The sequence below is a fragment of the Nannospalax galili genome, unplaced genomic scaffold, assembly GCF_000622305.1.
Source record: "Nannospalax galili isolate Female #2095 unplaced genomic scaffold, S.galili_v1.0 scaffold115, whole genome shotgun sequence".
NCBI lineage: Eukaryota > Metazoa > Chordata > Mammalia > Rodentia > Spalacidae > Nannospalax > Nannospalax galili.
This window is the reverse complement of record NW_008340588.1, coordinates 8,397,803-8,414,569: the sequence shown is the minus strand read 5'-3', so window position 1 is coordinate 8,414,569 and position 16,767 is coordinate 8,397,803. Positions and strand designations below refer to the sequence as shown.

Genomic DNA, 16,767 nt, shown 5'->3' with positions numbered 1-16,767 from the left:
GACCTACACACACACACACACACACACACACACACACACACACACACTAATATAACAAATAAAATATTTTAAAGTTACTAAGATAATGTTTAAGAAAACAATAAATTGAACATAATAATGCATTATTAAAACTATGAATAAAGCAAATAAATTTAAGTATAATTAGAATGCCATGAGTCATCTTATTGTCTCTTTTTAAAAATTAATCTTCTCAAGGGTATAGCAGGAGAATGGCACCTTCCAGGCCATTCTTGGCTGCTTAGCAAGGCCCTGTCTCAAATAAAAACTAACTAACTAACTAACTAAATAAATAAATAAATAAATAAATAAATAAATCCTGTTTTATATGATATTTTGAATCAAGATGTACCAAGAGAATCCCTGATGGTAAATAATCAAATATATTTATTCATTTGCCCATATATGTCTATATATATTATTATACATAAAATTTTAAATGGAAAGAAAATAGTGAATGCAAATTATATACTTAAGAATTAAAGTGTATATTCTTCAGAGATAACATTTTTAAGCTATGTTTGTCAATGTCATTTCAAAATTAGCTGAAACTTTTGAACCTTTCACAGCACATTCACAGCTCATATGGTTTAGGATTCATTTTCTCCAGGTCTCACTAGATCAATCAAGGTGATTGAAGAAGGCAATACTGAGGCATACTTCATGTAACTATGTTAGAAATACTACTTGATTCCAAAATGCCTTAAATGCTCACTATAACATGATCCTGCCAGGAAAGATTGCAAAGGAATGATTCATAGAACATTATACTACGTTAAAGAAATATATGTAAGAAATTTGGGAACTATGTATTTCACTTGGTTCTCAGTGATACAATAATATATGATACTCAATTAAAACTCTGAAAGGTCATGTTACATAAATAAGTATTTTTAATTATTCATCTGCAAATATTCTCTACATACACATGCTTGCATGTGCTCACATGTATGTGTGTCTGTTTGAATCACCTTCTCAAAATTATATTATTAGAAGCATATGTACTCTGTTACAGTTACATTTCATCCATAGTTTTCATTAATTGTCTCCACCATTAAACTATAAGCTCTGTGTCATGTTCAACATTTTATATTTCTGTTCTTGTTAAGGATAAAGTCAATAAAATATTTTGGAATGCAGTTGAAAATAACTCAATCCACAGCAATGTGCTCTGCTCAAGAGGGCCCGTCTCCACTCACCACTCTGCTTTGTGGAATGGCAAAGCTTTAAGTCATCACAAGTCCGGGCTGGGTGCTTCTTGGAGCCATCAGGGCTGCGCATGGTTTCAATCTGACTACTGAGTGACTTCAGGGTAGCATGGACCCCAGGGTCAGTTTTGTTGGCATCATCAGGAGCCGCCTGATCTTCAGTAAACTCTGGAAGTGGATCTGGCATGTTTTCATCATAGTGGCCCATGATATCACCAAGCGCAGCAGTAAGATGGCCAGGGGGACCTGGAGGGCCAGGTGGGCCAGGCTCACCAGGAGGACCCTAATTAAAGAGAAATTGGAAAGACGTGTTTGTTTTCATTTTACTAAATTGTTGCTGTGCTGCACATAGGCAGCTGCAATGTGATACTCGAATTTGTCAGTGCTGTGCCCTTTCACGTGTGGAGATAGCCTGTCAAGCAATAGCACCGAACAGATATGGAGTGATATTGAGCGGCTTCTCAGCAGCATACCTCTTCCAGTCAGCCTCTGAGAGAAAAAAAAAAAACATTAAAGCCAAAAATATTGACTTTGATGTCTACTTTGAAGAAAGTGTATTTTATGTGAAGAACATGCACAATGCACATTCATTTCAAAAGAACACATAAGCTACAACTGGAATGTTTTAAAAAGTAGTTTGGGGCAGAAAGTAAACAAGGGCTTCAAGGGTGGGATGGGAACCGGTTCTAAAGTCTACATGGAAATAGCGAGGAAATAGAGACAGTAAGCAAGAGGATCACCCTGCTCTTCCCAATCAAGAGGGAAAAAAACAGGAAGTCTTTTGTATGCACATGAATTACCATAATTACCAGTGTACATAAAAAATTCACTGTACTGAACAAAACTTCAGTTCCCATTGGTCTTTTATTGACTTAAAGAGTCTCCTGCTCTTTGTGTTCTCAAATGAGAACTGCAAGTGTAAAATCTCAGAGAAGCACAAAATGTGGCAAAGGCTATAACCCAAGTGCCCTCAATTCATTCCTTTATGTATTTTCTGAGGGAGAATTCAGAAACTTGAAAGAGCAGGCAACAACCTGAAGAGATATGAAGTCTACATCTCAAGCAGAGGGCACATCCCTGGAATTCAGAAGGGTGATGTTCTAAACACTGGCTCTGCCACTTGCTAAGTGGCTCAAGGTAAGTTGTTTTAAGGTCTAGGCCAATGTTTACTGATTCTCAAAAGGCAGATAGATGATAGAGATGGATAGATGATTGATAGATTGATAGATAGATTAGATAGATAGATAGATAGATAATAGATAGATAGATGATTGATAGATGATAGATAGATAGATAGATAGATAGATAGATAGATGATAGATATAGCTGATAGATAAGCTACTTGTCAGATCATCATTAATCTATGTATTCCTGTATGCAAACTTAAAGGAAAAGGTTATCTCACCAAGGCCACTAAATCACAAAAAAGTATCACATAAGTCAAAGATATTCTAATTCTGTAGTTGTTTCGTATTCACAAAAAAAAAAAAAAGAAGTAGGAAATTGTCTTGGCCATAGGAAGAATAAATCTATTTAAATTAATGCTACTGCAATTGAGGATCAAAGACTGAATATGTGGGATCAGATAAATTAGATCAAAGAAGCACCAGACAAAAGCATGAGTACACATAAACACACAAATACACACACACACACACACACACACACAGAGAGAGAGAGAGAGAGAGAGAGAGAGAGAGAGAGAGAGAAAGAGAGAGAGAGAGAACATATGCATGTAAAATATCTATGATACATTTCAACGGTCTGAGAAGTTAGACTAATAAGGTTTATTTCTTTATATCAACTTCTACTCAATACCATAAGAATTTTTTTTTGAAAACTTTAAGTTGAAATCCTCAATGTCACTTTTATGGGAGAAAATTTTATCTCTCTTATTCTTCATTTTTATCAGTTTCATGAACTTTTCATGAAGTGCTTACTACATCTCAAGCTATTTATAATACTAATCGGGGAAGTTAGTGTTAAATTGTCAACTTGACAGTATCTAGAATCACCTGGGAGATGGGCCTCTGAGCATTCCTGCAAGGGAGTATCATGATTACATTAACAGATGTGGGAACGCCATTTTAATTGTGGGTGGGACCATTGCCTGGCAGGGGATCATCAACTATACAAGATGGAGAAAGTGAGTTGAGCATTAGCTTGCATGCATCCCTCTCTGGTTCCTGATTGTGGATGCAAAGTGACTAGCTGCTTCAAGCTCCTGCTGCTTTGAGTTCTCAGCCATGGTAGATTGGATTATGAACTGTGAACTCAAATCTGTGAGCTAAAAAGAACCCTTTCTTAAGTTGCTTTTGTGAGAGAATTTTATCATAGCAACAGAAAAATAAACTAAAAACTGTCATTTAAATTAATGTGATGTTTGCAGGCTGGACATGGTGGCACACACCTTTAATCCCAGTACTGGGGAGGCAGAGGCAGGCAGATCTCTGTGAGTTCAAGGCCAGCCTGGTCTACATAGTGAGTTCCAGGCCAGCTGGAACTATAGGGAGACACTGTCTTAAAAAGACCAAAAAAAAAAAATTGAGAATCTTGTCCATTAGACTAAAAAAACGTTATTGGACAGACTCCATCCTGACATAAGCGTCTTTCATGCAAGCTCTTGTGACCTTACCTCTGGTCCTGCTTCTCCTACACTGCCACGCACACCAGGGGGTCCAATTGGACCAAGTGGCCCAGGGTTTCCTTCTTTGCCTGAAGGACCAACTGGTCCTGGAGGACCCTGTCAGAATACAAAGAGTGCATTTTAGATTCTATGAAGAAAAGTTTGCAACACCTCTCTAATCAAAGAACTATTACAGAAATGGAGCTGTCACAACAATATCTCAGATTCCTTCTTACTGCATAGGAAATGATCTTTTAACACTTTGCTATATTTACATTTTTATCAGTCAGGAATTATCTATCACCCATGCTGGGTAAAAGACCAAGATAAGTTAAAAACAGTAACAGGCTAGTCATCAAATTTTATTGGTAATAATTGTTTTATCAAATAGAAAATAAACTTGGATGAAAATTCAATTAATTAGAATAAGGACATGACATAAGTTTGAATGTCTGTTGTAATTTAACTTGGGGTACTTATTACACAGGATCTCATCACATCGTAACATTTTCCTTATGACTATTCTCTGTTTTATGTATGGAGTACCTATAGCAGAATGTTTTTCTAATAAGTTTTCCTATTTTCCTAAATATGACTGTGAGTCAGTTGTGTTATGACACTAAAGACTTAGGAAAGGCAGCATTAATGTGAACGTAGACTGTCTAAAAGGCTAAAGTATTTGTTTTGTTTTATGGTTTGTTTCCAAATTATCTGTGTATGAACTATTTCAGAGAATTTATCACAATTAAAGAACAAAATATATCCAGCTTTAAAATCTGCCAAACTTTGTGAGGATGTATAGTCATCTCAAAGAATGTGTGTTTAATAGTAATTTAACCCAAATAAAAAACTGAATAGAATAGGAGGTGGGAATTGGCTAGGCAATTAGGGTAAAAAGACCCCAAAGAAAAGTAGCCAGTTTCTTGGCTAAAAGTCAAAATGTCCTTGGGCCTCTTAGCAACATACTCTGTTCCAAAGGCCAAAAATGTCAAAAGTATTTGGGAGCTCTTATCTAATCCCTGAAAGATTTTAGGGTTACCTCTTCAGAGAGGAGAATGCAAAAAGCCCCATAAAAAGAAGAAAGAAAGAGCACACAAAGTTGTCAGGAAAAAGTGATGGTGAGATATGGTAGGAGCTGGAGGGGAAGGAATGGGTGTGGATTTGATCAAAACACCTTATACGCATGTATGAAATTCTTAATAATTTATTTAACTTAAAAGAAAACTGAATAGAAGAATAAATACAGTCCTAGGTAACAGATCTTACCATGGGCCCACAGGATAATGTGCAATATGCCATATTTCCAGATATTTCTACCTTAAATTAGTCGCAAAGTGGTTTGTCTCATATATTTGCTGCCAACTTCAGAGAACATGAACTAATTAAGATTTAATACTATGAATATTATATTCAATTCAAGAAATTATATTATGTCACCAAAGGCATTATTATTTACAACCGTAACAACTTTTGTTACTTACTCTTGGACCAAATGGACCAGGGATTCCAGCGCTTCCTTGTTCACCATTGGGACCCTATACAGAAAAACTATTTAAAGTTTTGGCAAACTATTTAGATCATGCACTGTGCTTTCTTAAAATATGTCATTAACTTTGGCAATATAAACATCTAGGACATCAATCTTTGCAGTGTTTGACCAATACTAAAGACAACTGTAAAAAGTAAAAAAGCATATAGCTTTTTGTTTTATTTCTTCCCCACAAACTTAGAGCTTATACATAGGTAACTAGATTGGGTAGATACATAACTATTTATCAGGATAATTTTGAGATTAAAAGGATATATTAAAAACATCTCTTTTGTGGACAGATAAGTCAATATACCAGTACATTCTCACATTCAGGAGAGAACACACTTACAGGAGGGCCAGGAAGACCCTGAAGACCAGTGAATCCTCTGTGGCCCTTCTGACCTCGGTCACCTCTGTCTCCATTGTCACCTTTGTCACCTCGAGGTCCTTGGGGACCCTAGAATCAGTCAGTAATGAATATTACTTCTTAAGAAAGAATTGGAATGGTTAAAATTTTACTTTTTTTGTCATATTTCCTATAACTTTGAATATCAAATTTTACAGTGTTGAACATATTTACTTATCTCAGTAGTATCAAATGTAGGCTTTTTTCTATTTTTCTCAAGGTATGATATGTATCCAGTGAAATCATACATAATAGCTTTCTTAAGGATTCAGTTATAAAATATTAATACTAAAATGAGATATTTTAAAGTTTGAGTTAGCCTATTTGAAAGGTTATCAAATAATTACATTTCATATATTTAGCTGATATTGTTAAGTAAACTATGAACACAATAAAGAGATTCTTTGAAAATAAAAACTAAAAGTACTTGTTTTACTTTTCATACTAAGAATGCTAAATTTGTACATGCAAATAAACTAAAGGAATATTTCAGCTGGGGCTGTAGTAAAAAATAAAAATACAGGCAAATGAAGCTGAAATAGTATCATTACTGTATACTACACACAAAAAAAGAAAAGAAAAACTACTGTGTTATCCTATCATGTCTGCAATATTGATATCAAATCCAAAAATCCTGATCCCAAGAAACTACAGAAAAAAATCATAAGAAGGAATTTTATTTTGGGGTAGAAGCTGCACCTAGAAAAGTCCTAAAATTATCCAGCAGACTCATGTAGAGTTTGTTATTTGTTTTGGGTGCTGGAAAATTAAAAAAATAAAAAGAGCTCTGGGGTTCAATGGTTCTGTGTAAACTGACAGTGAGATATACTAGCTACAATAGGACCAGCATATACTGACTTTTTAGTTTCCCTGAAAGAAAACTGGAATCCTACTAATCTGACTTCAGTGAGTGGACAGAATCATCAAACCCACTGGCTTTTAGATTAATGTTAATTTTGATTTCTAATTTGTTTTTAATTTAAATGTCATAATCATCAACTAGCATAAGGACCTTTTTATATATTAAAAAAAAAAAAACCTAGGTATTCATGACTGAGTATAAGAAGTAAGATCCACTAGACTGCCCACAACAGATAAACATTTTTAAAAATCTGCCTGGAAGGTAGATATGAGAGTTTGACCAAAATTCCCGCCCATATGCCTGGGATGGAGAGGCACATGGGTCACCTCCTGGCTAGGCTACCTGAAATAACCAGTTCACCACCCCACGCCATGATTCAGTTTTTGCCTTAAGTCCTATGAAAAGCCCCTAAACTAGCAGCCCTATCGCAACCTTTTTCTTGAGACCTTATCTTACTGTAGAGAAGGCCTACTGGCCTCCTGTCTCTTAAGCACTCCAGCTATGAGCCTAAATAAACACTCCACAAACTCACCCTCTCTGTTGTCTGCGAAATTTATTTTTACAGTTTGTGAAACAAAGGACGTAAAAGCCCCTGGCATGTGATGATTTTGGTGACCATTGTTTTTCCAGGCCCTACTTCTGCCTCACCTTCACCCTCACCCCCACCCCCATTCCACCCCCACCCTGCCCACATCTACTGCTCTCCTAGAGTAAGAAAGCCTCTGTAGCTCTCATGGACCCCTGCTTTTCCTTATATAATTTTAAAACTCTATTTCCCATGCAATTACTAAAGCAGCTCGGAAATATGCACTGTTATCACTATTATTTCTCTGGGGTAGAAACTTTCAAATTCTTTCTCCTGACTTTCTGAAATATACAGCACTGCTATCCATGCTACCAGTCAATCAATAGCACAACAGAATTTCTAGCTTCTCTCTGACTATAACTTAGCAATTATCTATCAGACTTTCCCTATCACCCCTATTTATCAATCTTAAATTATTCTTCCTAATCTTAAAATATACAATCTTAAAATATACTTGGGTAAATATTTTACTTAAGAAAACATGCATTTGTTCAGAAAAAAAGAAAACTTACTGGTAAACCACGTTTCCCAGCTCGACCAGGTGGACCTACAGGACCCCGAGAACCCTGAAAATAATTTCATAAAGTTTGGTATCTTAAACTATAAGAGTAAGTATAAACATAAACTTAAATGTAAATGTAAATGAGCATAAATGTTTATAAAATATCAACATAAAAATAACATAAGAATGAACATAATGTACTCCCTTACAGCCAAAATACATAGATATCTGGATCTGGCAAATGTCTACACATAAGGGAAAAAAGCACTAACTCTAACAACACATTAAAGTGAAATTTGTTTATTAGCTTCACTGAGTGAAAATAACCTTAGTGATTATCAAATGATAATAATAATAATAAATATTACTTGCTTAATATTTTTCTGATGTATTTATTACATTTTCCATGAACCACAGCCTGTTTAGATAAAGTCAATGCATCAGTCTTAAATCCATCTTCAATAATCAAACATTTTCTAAGCTGAGCATATTCTGAATTCATAATTCAATATTGGCTGAGTATATTCTGAATTCATAATTCTTTGTTTAGAGTCTTCAGCTAATAGCATATGTGTGATCATATGTGTGCATTCACATAACATAGCATAGCATATTGGTGTGCATAACTGGCAGTGTGAAACTGACTCTCCTACCGGATCTCCTCTTTGTCCTGCATCTCCTGGTGCACCAACAGGTCCAGGAGTCCCAGGGGCACCCTGAGAGCCTGGGAGACCTGCAGGCCCAGGGTCTCCACGGTCACCCTGACAGGAATAGAAACAGTATTATTAGTTGATATTTGTTTTATCACAGTGATATTCTATGCATTTTATATGAAAAGTATATGAAAGTATACCTTTTAAAACCGTTTTTATTTTACTTAAATATTTTCACTTTTCTTCACTACTCAGTAAATCAAATTGAAGAAAATAGGATTATTACTCCTCATTTTCAGATCTCATCCCCCTTTCAAATCCAACCTACTCTTTCCTCAGTCAAGATTATTAGCATACAGGCGAGTTTATCATGTTCTCTAGATTAGCTGCCATCAAAGGAGTATCCATACACTTGTAATACACAAAGTCATTTCAGCGTTTGAAAACAAAGAAAATGTTAAGGAAACCCGCCTTCCACATTTTCGACTCTACAATTGCTCTTTCAGGAAACTATTTTTGCACATTCCTCCCTTATTTCTCTTTTAAAATCCATCTTTTTTTCCCATTTTATGAAGAAAAGAAAACACCTTGCCATCTGCAATGCTCCAAAGAGTAAATGCTTCTAGAGACAAGAGTGTTTTCAGAATGCACATCTCACTGGAAAGAATTTGGAAGGTGTTCGCTCTTTCATCTGTATGATCCCATATGAAAAGGCTCCAAATATTGTCTCATTACAAGACCAAGTTTGAGATCACTCTGACATAAACACATGTAGAAACAACTATATGAATAATAAAATGGAAGAAAACTTTATTTTCTGACATAAATTAACTCATTTGACTAACTAGTTTGGCAAATAGAATGAACTTCGGCATCTAAGTTAAAGAACACATACTATAACCTAACAAACTCATGAACAAACTCCAAGGTTTTAAAAATAATCCATTTGAAGCACAAATATACATTCAGAATTTGTATAAATTGTCTACACGTATTTAAATTTGCAATTTTAAAAAAGGACAGCAATTTAAAGTACACATAGGAGTGTATAGCTCTCCAAAGATATTTCAGGGAGTTTCAAAATCTTAGAATGCTTTCTGCATTGCACATGTGTATCAACAAAGGAAAAATCTCCAGATGTTAAGAAATTTTATAAGGTTATAATAAAAAAGGGGAGTCATAGCCCAAGATTCCCCCAAACTCTTTTTTCCTCTTTTTATACAGCAAAACAGTCTTCTTGAGTATTTACCCTATACTCAGTTTTTAAGCATGTCATTAGTACATAAATCCTCCACAGCATGGGATGAAATCATATTTATTTAAAGTGCCTGAGAACCGAGATTCAGAAAATTTGCTCAGCATCACATTGCTGGCCACCTAAGGATTGCAAACCAGATCAGTCTGGTTTCAAGTTCTTTTTCTACTGAAGAGTCCTGAAGTTGAAAAGTGAAGGCTTCATCATGAACTGTGGGGTGAGGATTAATTTGCCTTTGATGGGCTGATCTGTTTTCTAACAAGTGTGCAACTGCCAAAATGGACTCAGCTGTGGACATACTTCAGAAATTTTTCAGTCAGCACAGAATTTACTAAACATATATCATGAGATTTATAAGGAATTAGCAAGCTGTATGGTGTATATCCCTGCAGGCTACTTATTTTAGGAAGTAATTTAGATAGCATTCAACTTCATGTCCGTTCTTATACTCCTCTGAGTGATCTGGAAATTTAAAGTGCTCCATATATATCTGCAATTGAAAGCTTCTTGGTTTTACCAAATATGAAAGCAATTTGTTTCCTTGCTCTTAAAAAATGTCATCATATTTTGCCATGCACCAAATATCCTTTTATTAGATTATCAAAAGTTATATTACTAAAATATTTAATATATGAAAAATCCATGCTATAGAAAATCTATGCTATATTAAAGCATAACACTAAAATTAAAAGGATTTCAGATTTAGGTGGGTCTAGATATTTTAATCAGTTGCATTGCACTTACACGTTCGCCAACAGCGCCATCCCGTCCTGGAGTACCATCATTACCAGCTGGACCCTAAAAGAACAAAGAGTAATATTTGAGAAACTGCTTATCTAAGAAGTTTTTTTAATTATTTATTTAATAATCACACAATCAGAAGAAGCATTTCATTACAACAGCATTGAAATATTCAATAACAATTTCCAGAGCTAAGATGCATCTCCTTCAAAATTGGCTGTAAATTTTTAGGTTTACAGTTGAATTAATACATTTACACAATATTTTACTCAGTATAAACCCTATAAGACATAAAATTAAATGAGGTTTTAAAATTTAAAAAAGATCTCCATTTCACTACTAATTATCTGAGAAGTTTTTAAACTCTCATTCTCATAGTCTGGAAAGTGACAGCATGTTTTATACTTCTTTAAACTATACAACAACACTTAAAGACATATCAGCAAAAGAGACTGCTGCCATTTCTTTTTATTTTTAATTGCTTGAAGATTAACATTCTTGTTTGCTATAATTGTTCCAGTTCTCATTTTTACAAACATTTTCCAAAATGTATTGGAATAGATAACAATGACAGTGCAATAGTAAATTTGTCTGAATTACCAATTAAGGAATTGACTATACTTTGCTTAGCCAAACAAAACTTTCAAGGTTTTAAGATCAGATAACTGTATTTAAATTATATTAGATTATATTTTAAATGTATATTCTTCTTTCTCTATTGTATTTTGATTTTTCAGAACTATGGTTTTATAATTTAATTAAAAATAGCTTTGAAATCATTGATCAATGATTTTAGAAAAATGTGACTCTGTGGTAATTTACTCATTAAGCTACTAGCCAAGGGATATTCCAATCTTTAGCTTCCCAAATTGCCTGTCCAAAAGTGATTTCCTCTCAAAAGAGCCTAAAAGAACCTGACACCCATAATGTTACTTTATAGTAATAAGTAAAATGTCCTCTACTTTCTGTTCTTCATGAGCTATAATAGTGACATTAAATTGTACAACCATAAAACTAGGCAGTTTTGATAAAAATCCCATTATAGAATGAAATAAGGACAAGGGAAAGGATGAATGGATGCATCCTTTCACCTTCAAAACACTTTTCCAAAAGCTAATCAGCTAGAATGCTCACTCCAGCTTTTAGGACGGTCAGTACAAGGGCACTGCTTTTGTGTCTCTGTGCCATCATTTAACCAACTTTCTAAGGAATTGGATCAAATAACACTACAAAAATTCCTTTTTAAGGTTATATGTGCAATCTATTTCTAAAATTGTAAGTCACAGTTTAAGTAAAGGAATTCTCCTCTTCATACTTAGTTGATAAAGCTATTTTCACTGCAGCACTTACCTCTGGTCCAGGTTCCCCTACAGGACCATTGGAGCCTGGGGGTCCCACGGGTCCAGGTGGACCTTTATCTCCTGTGGCACCAGTTGGTCCTACTTTTCCAGGTGTGCCCTAAAATTGAAGTATAAGTATATCAATTGCTGTGGAAGACATTTAAGAATGTCAGTTCCCATGAGTTTACATTTATTCAGTAGTGTTTCAAGATCTCCTCCTACAGCAATAACTGTTCATTGTCCTTCAACACCAATGCTACTTAGTGACATGCCCACCTCTTATCACAATACTCCTGACAAACTAAGAGGACCAAAAGCAATCTTACTCAGTTGTGAACCCTGCAAGGCACAATAATGAGTGGCTAGGTAAAACATGCCCATTGGTGTAATAATGGCATGAATGTCATGAGTGTAACCAACCACCTTAGGGCTGGCTTTAAGGCCTACTCCATAAGATGAAACCCATACCTGGCACCATTAGTAGTTAGACAGGTTGTAGCCCTAGGGGAAAACTTATTAATATTACTCTGCTAAATGGATATAGTATTAAATCAACTAATGACATCATTATACCCACAGATTAGTATATCTTTCAACTCTCATCACAGAAGCTTATTTTGGCAGGAGACCAACAACTGCTTCAAGTGCATAGCATAAGAAACTATAGAATGCTCATCCCTAAATGGGCATACTTATACCATAATCTCTCCTCCTAAGACTCAGAGATAATTGTGGAAAAAGAAACAGAAAGAGACTGTAAGAGTCAGAGGTGAGGGCTGAATACAAGGAAACTGTTTTCTGGACACAACAGGCACATGTGAACTCATAGTTTTTGTGGCAACATCTACAAGACCTGCTCAAGCTCAAGCAGGACAAAATCTCAACATGAAGAAGGGAGTTGAGCACAATGTTCCATCCCTAACTGATGAGATATTAACAATTTATAGCTACTAGAAGAGGGAGAGTCTATTTTCATTAAGAATGTCACTCTGGTAGGTGGAACATACTCTAGTGGATGGCCACATACTCAAAAGTATATAAACAGCATAAATTGAACTCTATGGGTTAAAAAAAATGTAGGACACAAAATTAGGTAGATCTAGAAGAGGGGATGAACCTGGGAGGAGTTGGGGGATGAATAATAAAAATATGTTGTATGAAATTCATAACGAACTAACAAAAAAATTGTGGAGAAAAGAAGGGCCAAAAATATCCTTCAGCACCAGCTCAGGTATGTATTTTGTGTTTGAATCATATGTAGTTGGTTGTGGCTCTCCTTCTGAAAATTGTATCACTGGTAAGAGACACACATCCTTTATCACTCCCTATTTTTCTGTTTACTTTACGTGTTCCATCCTTTAGTCTCATCATTGGGGAACGTTGCTTTCCAATTCTTGGCTCAATTCTGATACCACTAAGATAACCATAATTCCTTCATTTTTCTAATCAAATAACTCTGAGTTCTAAAACCAGGAGTTCATCCATCTGTCTGCATTCCATATAACATCATTTCCCTCAGGCATTATAAACACTGTCTAGTCATTTTAAGCTCATATTGAATCAAACTTTCATCCATACTCCGAAGAATATGAAATCCACCCTTAGGGAATAGGGGCTTACCTTGAGAATCCTTATCCATGGTCCACCCCTTACTCACCTCTAATGTTATGTTGGCTCAACTATCTCTTCTCTTTGATGGTTTACTATGATGTATGGCTGTTTTGTTAAGGATGTTTATTATAAATGACATTACCAACTTACCGGGAGAGAATCTGCCTTCTTTAGCACTATGCATCATTTTTAATCTTTGCAGAAGTATTTGAGTTGACACAAATCCAAATGCTTATTTATCTACTTCTCTAGCCCCAGGGTTAAACACATACACTTGTCAAAGTGGTTAAGAATTAAACATTTAAGATCAAAAGGTTTTGAAAACCTCAGAATTCATGTTGCTCAAGGGTGTTTAAAGCAATTTTTAAAGCAAACAATCAATTTTCTCTGAAAAAGTTACATAGTATACATCAGATGAATACTGACAGCTACTCACCGCTGGGCCTGGAAGACCTGGCATGCCTCGTTCCCCACGTTGTCCAGGCATGCCGACAATCCCTCTTTGCCCAGTAGTTCCAGCTGGACCAGGGGGACCATCTGGGCCCTAATGGTGATAGTAGACTATAATTACTATCTCTAACAGGTAAATCCATGTCCAACGTATTTGTAATATTTGATGACAGCTTTACAGATTTGTTCATGATATGAAAAAATTCTTGTTTCATCAAATCATAAATAATTTCAACAGTAATAATTTGTAATTCACACAGAGCCTTAACACTACTTATCAGTTGGAAAAGAACTTGATGACTAATAAAAATAATAGTTATTCAAAGAATTCTGTCTCCTTTTTAAAGGATGAAAAATTCTAGAAAAAATTTTATCTTTCTAAAAACATTTAGATGAATTTAGAATTAAGTATGATACTATGTTTCATTTTCCTCAAATAATCTGCATTCAACAAAGATATTTAATTTTTGGAAACCATGTCTATTGCCATTTATTACCATTTTTAATTTTTATACATGTATTTTTATAACAAAGAACTTTAAATTAAAAATCTATAGTGACTAATATACTCAAAAGGATTTGAATAGCTTTTGTAGCAGTGATTATTACGTGTTTATTCTTATAAATACCTCAGCTGAAGTGAGAGGGAAACAGATGTCAAACTTACAGGTTGCCCATCTTCTCCTGGGTCCCCTTTGTCTCCTGGGCCGCCAGGTGGGCCAGTTGGTCCTCTATCACCGACTCGCCCATGAGAGCCAGGGTCCCCACGAAGACCTGGAGGTCCTTCCTTCCCAGGCTCCCCTATGGGGCCTGCAGGTCCTGGAGCTCCCTGGTATCACACAAAGACACACTGAAGAGGGCGAAGTGGAAGCAAAGTATGAAGGACTGATGCAACGATTACTGTCCTACATGATCATTTCTCCTGTTAATAGTCATTTGGGGAGACTTAAATAAAAGAATATTAAACATAGCTATATATTAATACCCCAAAAGGAAATCTAAATATCATTTTCAGTCACTTCTCTTTGAATCATTCATTATTAAAAGAGTTGTAAAATTAATTTGAATTTTCAAATATCTTTAAGGGTCTGCTCCAACTATGGATATATAATGTTTGATTTCATTTGACCTGATCTTACAAGAGAATTTGCTAAAAGAAATTTTAGTCATGCTTCCTGGGATTCATTATTGCCACAAAATAAAATTGTTTAGTCCCTAAACAGAATAGCAGTCAAATTTAGGGTTAGAAAGGACTCGCAAATAAGCTCCTCCAAGTTAGGGAATTGTTAAATATGAATGTTTTGATGAAATACCACAGTGACTTACTGCATAAGAGGGCCAAACAGGAATAAAAGTCAGTGAGTGATAAAATAAAAATCATAATTAAAATGTACATATGTGCATGCATGTGTGTACGTGTGTGTGTGTGTGTGTGTGTGTGTGTGTGTGTTTATTCTACTTCCAATGATCTGAATCTAATCTGACTTACAGCAGGGCCAGGAGGTCCAACTCTGCCAGCAGAACCAGGAAATCCTGTAGCACCCTGGGAATAGAAGATCATATAATCAAATTTTAAATAATATTAAGTAGCTCCATGTATTTTCCTGAAAGCTATTTTTTTATACACAAGGGAAGCTGGGCATTTTGATTCCTTCTCTTAACGTGACCATGAAGGTTTTTTTGTTTTTTTTGTTCTCATGTATCCTATGATTTAGAGAAGCAGGATTAATTATTAGAGAGGGTACTATTCTATTTCAACTTTTTCTTTATCTTAAACATGCACAAGTAGAGAAAAAACATAACTATTTTGCATAGTCAATGATTTGTATAGTCAAGTGTTTTCACATTCATTTAGCTCATTTTTATGGTAATAAAATCTTTAAGTGTGATGGCTAATCCTGGGTGTCAACTTGACTGGATCTGTGATTAACTGAAATGCAAGAGATCTTCTTGATTGGATCATCTGAAGCTGGAAGACACACCCTAAATGTGGGTGTTACCTTCTACCTTTTATATGCAACCCATATAAAAGACCAAGGCAGAGGAGAATGCCAGGCTTCTTGCTGCTTGCTTTCTCTCTCGCTGGTGAGTTTGTCTTGCTGCTGTAGGCTGAAGATTAGCTGATCTTTTGGACTTTGTCAGACCTTCAGTGCCACATTGGGACTACTGAGATATCCAGGCTTGTGGACTGAGCGACTACAGATTCTCAGCCTCTCCACTGTGGTGCAGCCATTGTTGGACTACTTGGACTCTATCCTGTGAGCTAAGCTGATAAATCCCTATACATATATATTCATTCTTCTGGTTCTGTTTCTTCTGATAGAATTTTAAATCAAAGACCCCCAGATTAAAGTAAACTGAAACTAAGTTTCCCAGGCTATATTCTGGGAAACTGTACAAGGAAATAAAAGAAAAATAATTCTAACTATAGAAAAGAAAAGACGACCTTTTCATGCTTCCTTGAGCTGGAAAAATACATGAAAAATCCCCCTCCCATTTTTGCTGTAATCATGTAATGGTGACCTAGATGCCAGCTCCTCCGACCTGAATACCAGCCCCTCCTACTGCTTGTGGTTTGTGGTTTCTGTCTATATGACCTAGCTTCTAAACTGAATCTGGGCCTCCCCTTTTTGATGAAGGTGGAGGCCCGTCTATAGATGTAATAAAACCCTCTTGCAATTGCATCTTCCGGTTTGAGGACTGAGTTATTGGGGTGTGACCTCCAGAGAACGTAGGGTACCCCAGTCTGGGGGTCCTACACTTCGAAGAACCCTAATACAGATTGTGGTACCAGGAGTGGTTCTAGAGAAACAGAATTGAAAGGATGAATTTCTTTAATGGGCTTGTTGGTATTTGGAGCAGGCTCTCCAACACAGAGTCTCCAGGTAGCATGGAGAGCACTGAAAATCCATGGTGTAGACTATTTGAAACAATTATGGAGATAGACCCATTTGAATCTCCTAACTCACCTCTTGTGA

The 16,767-nt window shown here is 35.6% G+C and overlaps 1 protein-coding gene across 1 annotated transcript in view; it reads right to left on the bottom strand.

The window, feature by feature from the left end:
- The window catches only part of Col5a2 (collagen type V alpha 2 chain), a 146,350-nt gene that overhangs the window by 5,530 nt on the left and 124,053 nt on the right, over window positions 1-16,767 (bottom strand). Inside the window, exons 41-51 of the mRNA XM_017798841.2 lie at window positions 15,279-15,332; window positions 14,457-14,618; window positions 13,776-13,883; window positions 11,739-11,846; window positions 10,392-10,445; window positions 8,393-8,500; window positions 7,750-7,803; window positions 5,733-5,840; window positions 5,334-5,387; window positions 3,862-3,969; window positions 1,218-1,509 (exon numbers count right to left, since the gene is read on the bottom strand). Coding sequence (XP_017654330.1) covers window positions 1,218-1,509; window positions 3,862-3,969; window positions 5,334-5,387; window positions 5,733-5,840; window positions 7,750-7,803; window positions 8,393-8,500; window positions 10,392-10,445; window positions 11,739-11,846; window positions 13,776-13,883; window positions 14,457-14,618; window positions 15,279-15,332 — 1,210 coding nt within the window. The remainder of the gene's footprint in view (window positions 1-1,217; window positions 1,510-3,861; window positions 3,970-5,333; window positions 5,388-5,732; window positions 5,841-7,749; window positions 7,804-8,392; window positions 8,501-10,391; window positions 10,446-11,738; window positions 11,847-13,775; window positions 13,884-14,456; window positions 14,619-15,278; window positions 15,333-16,767) is intronic.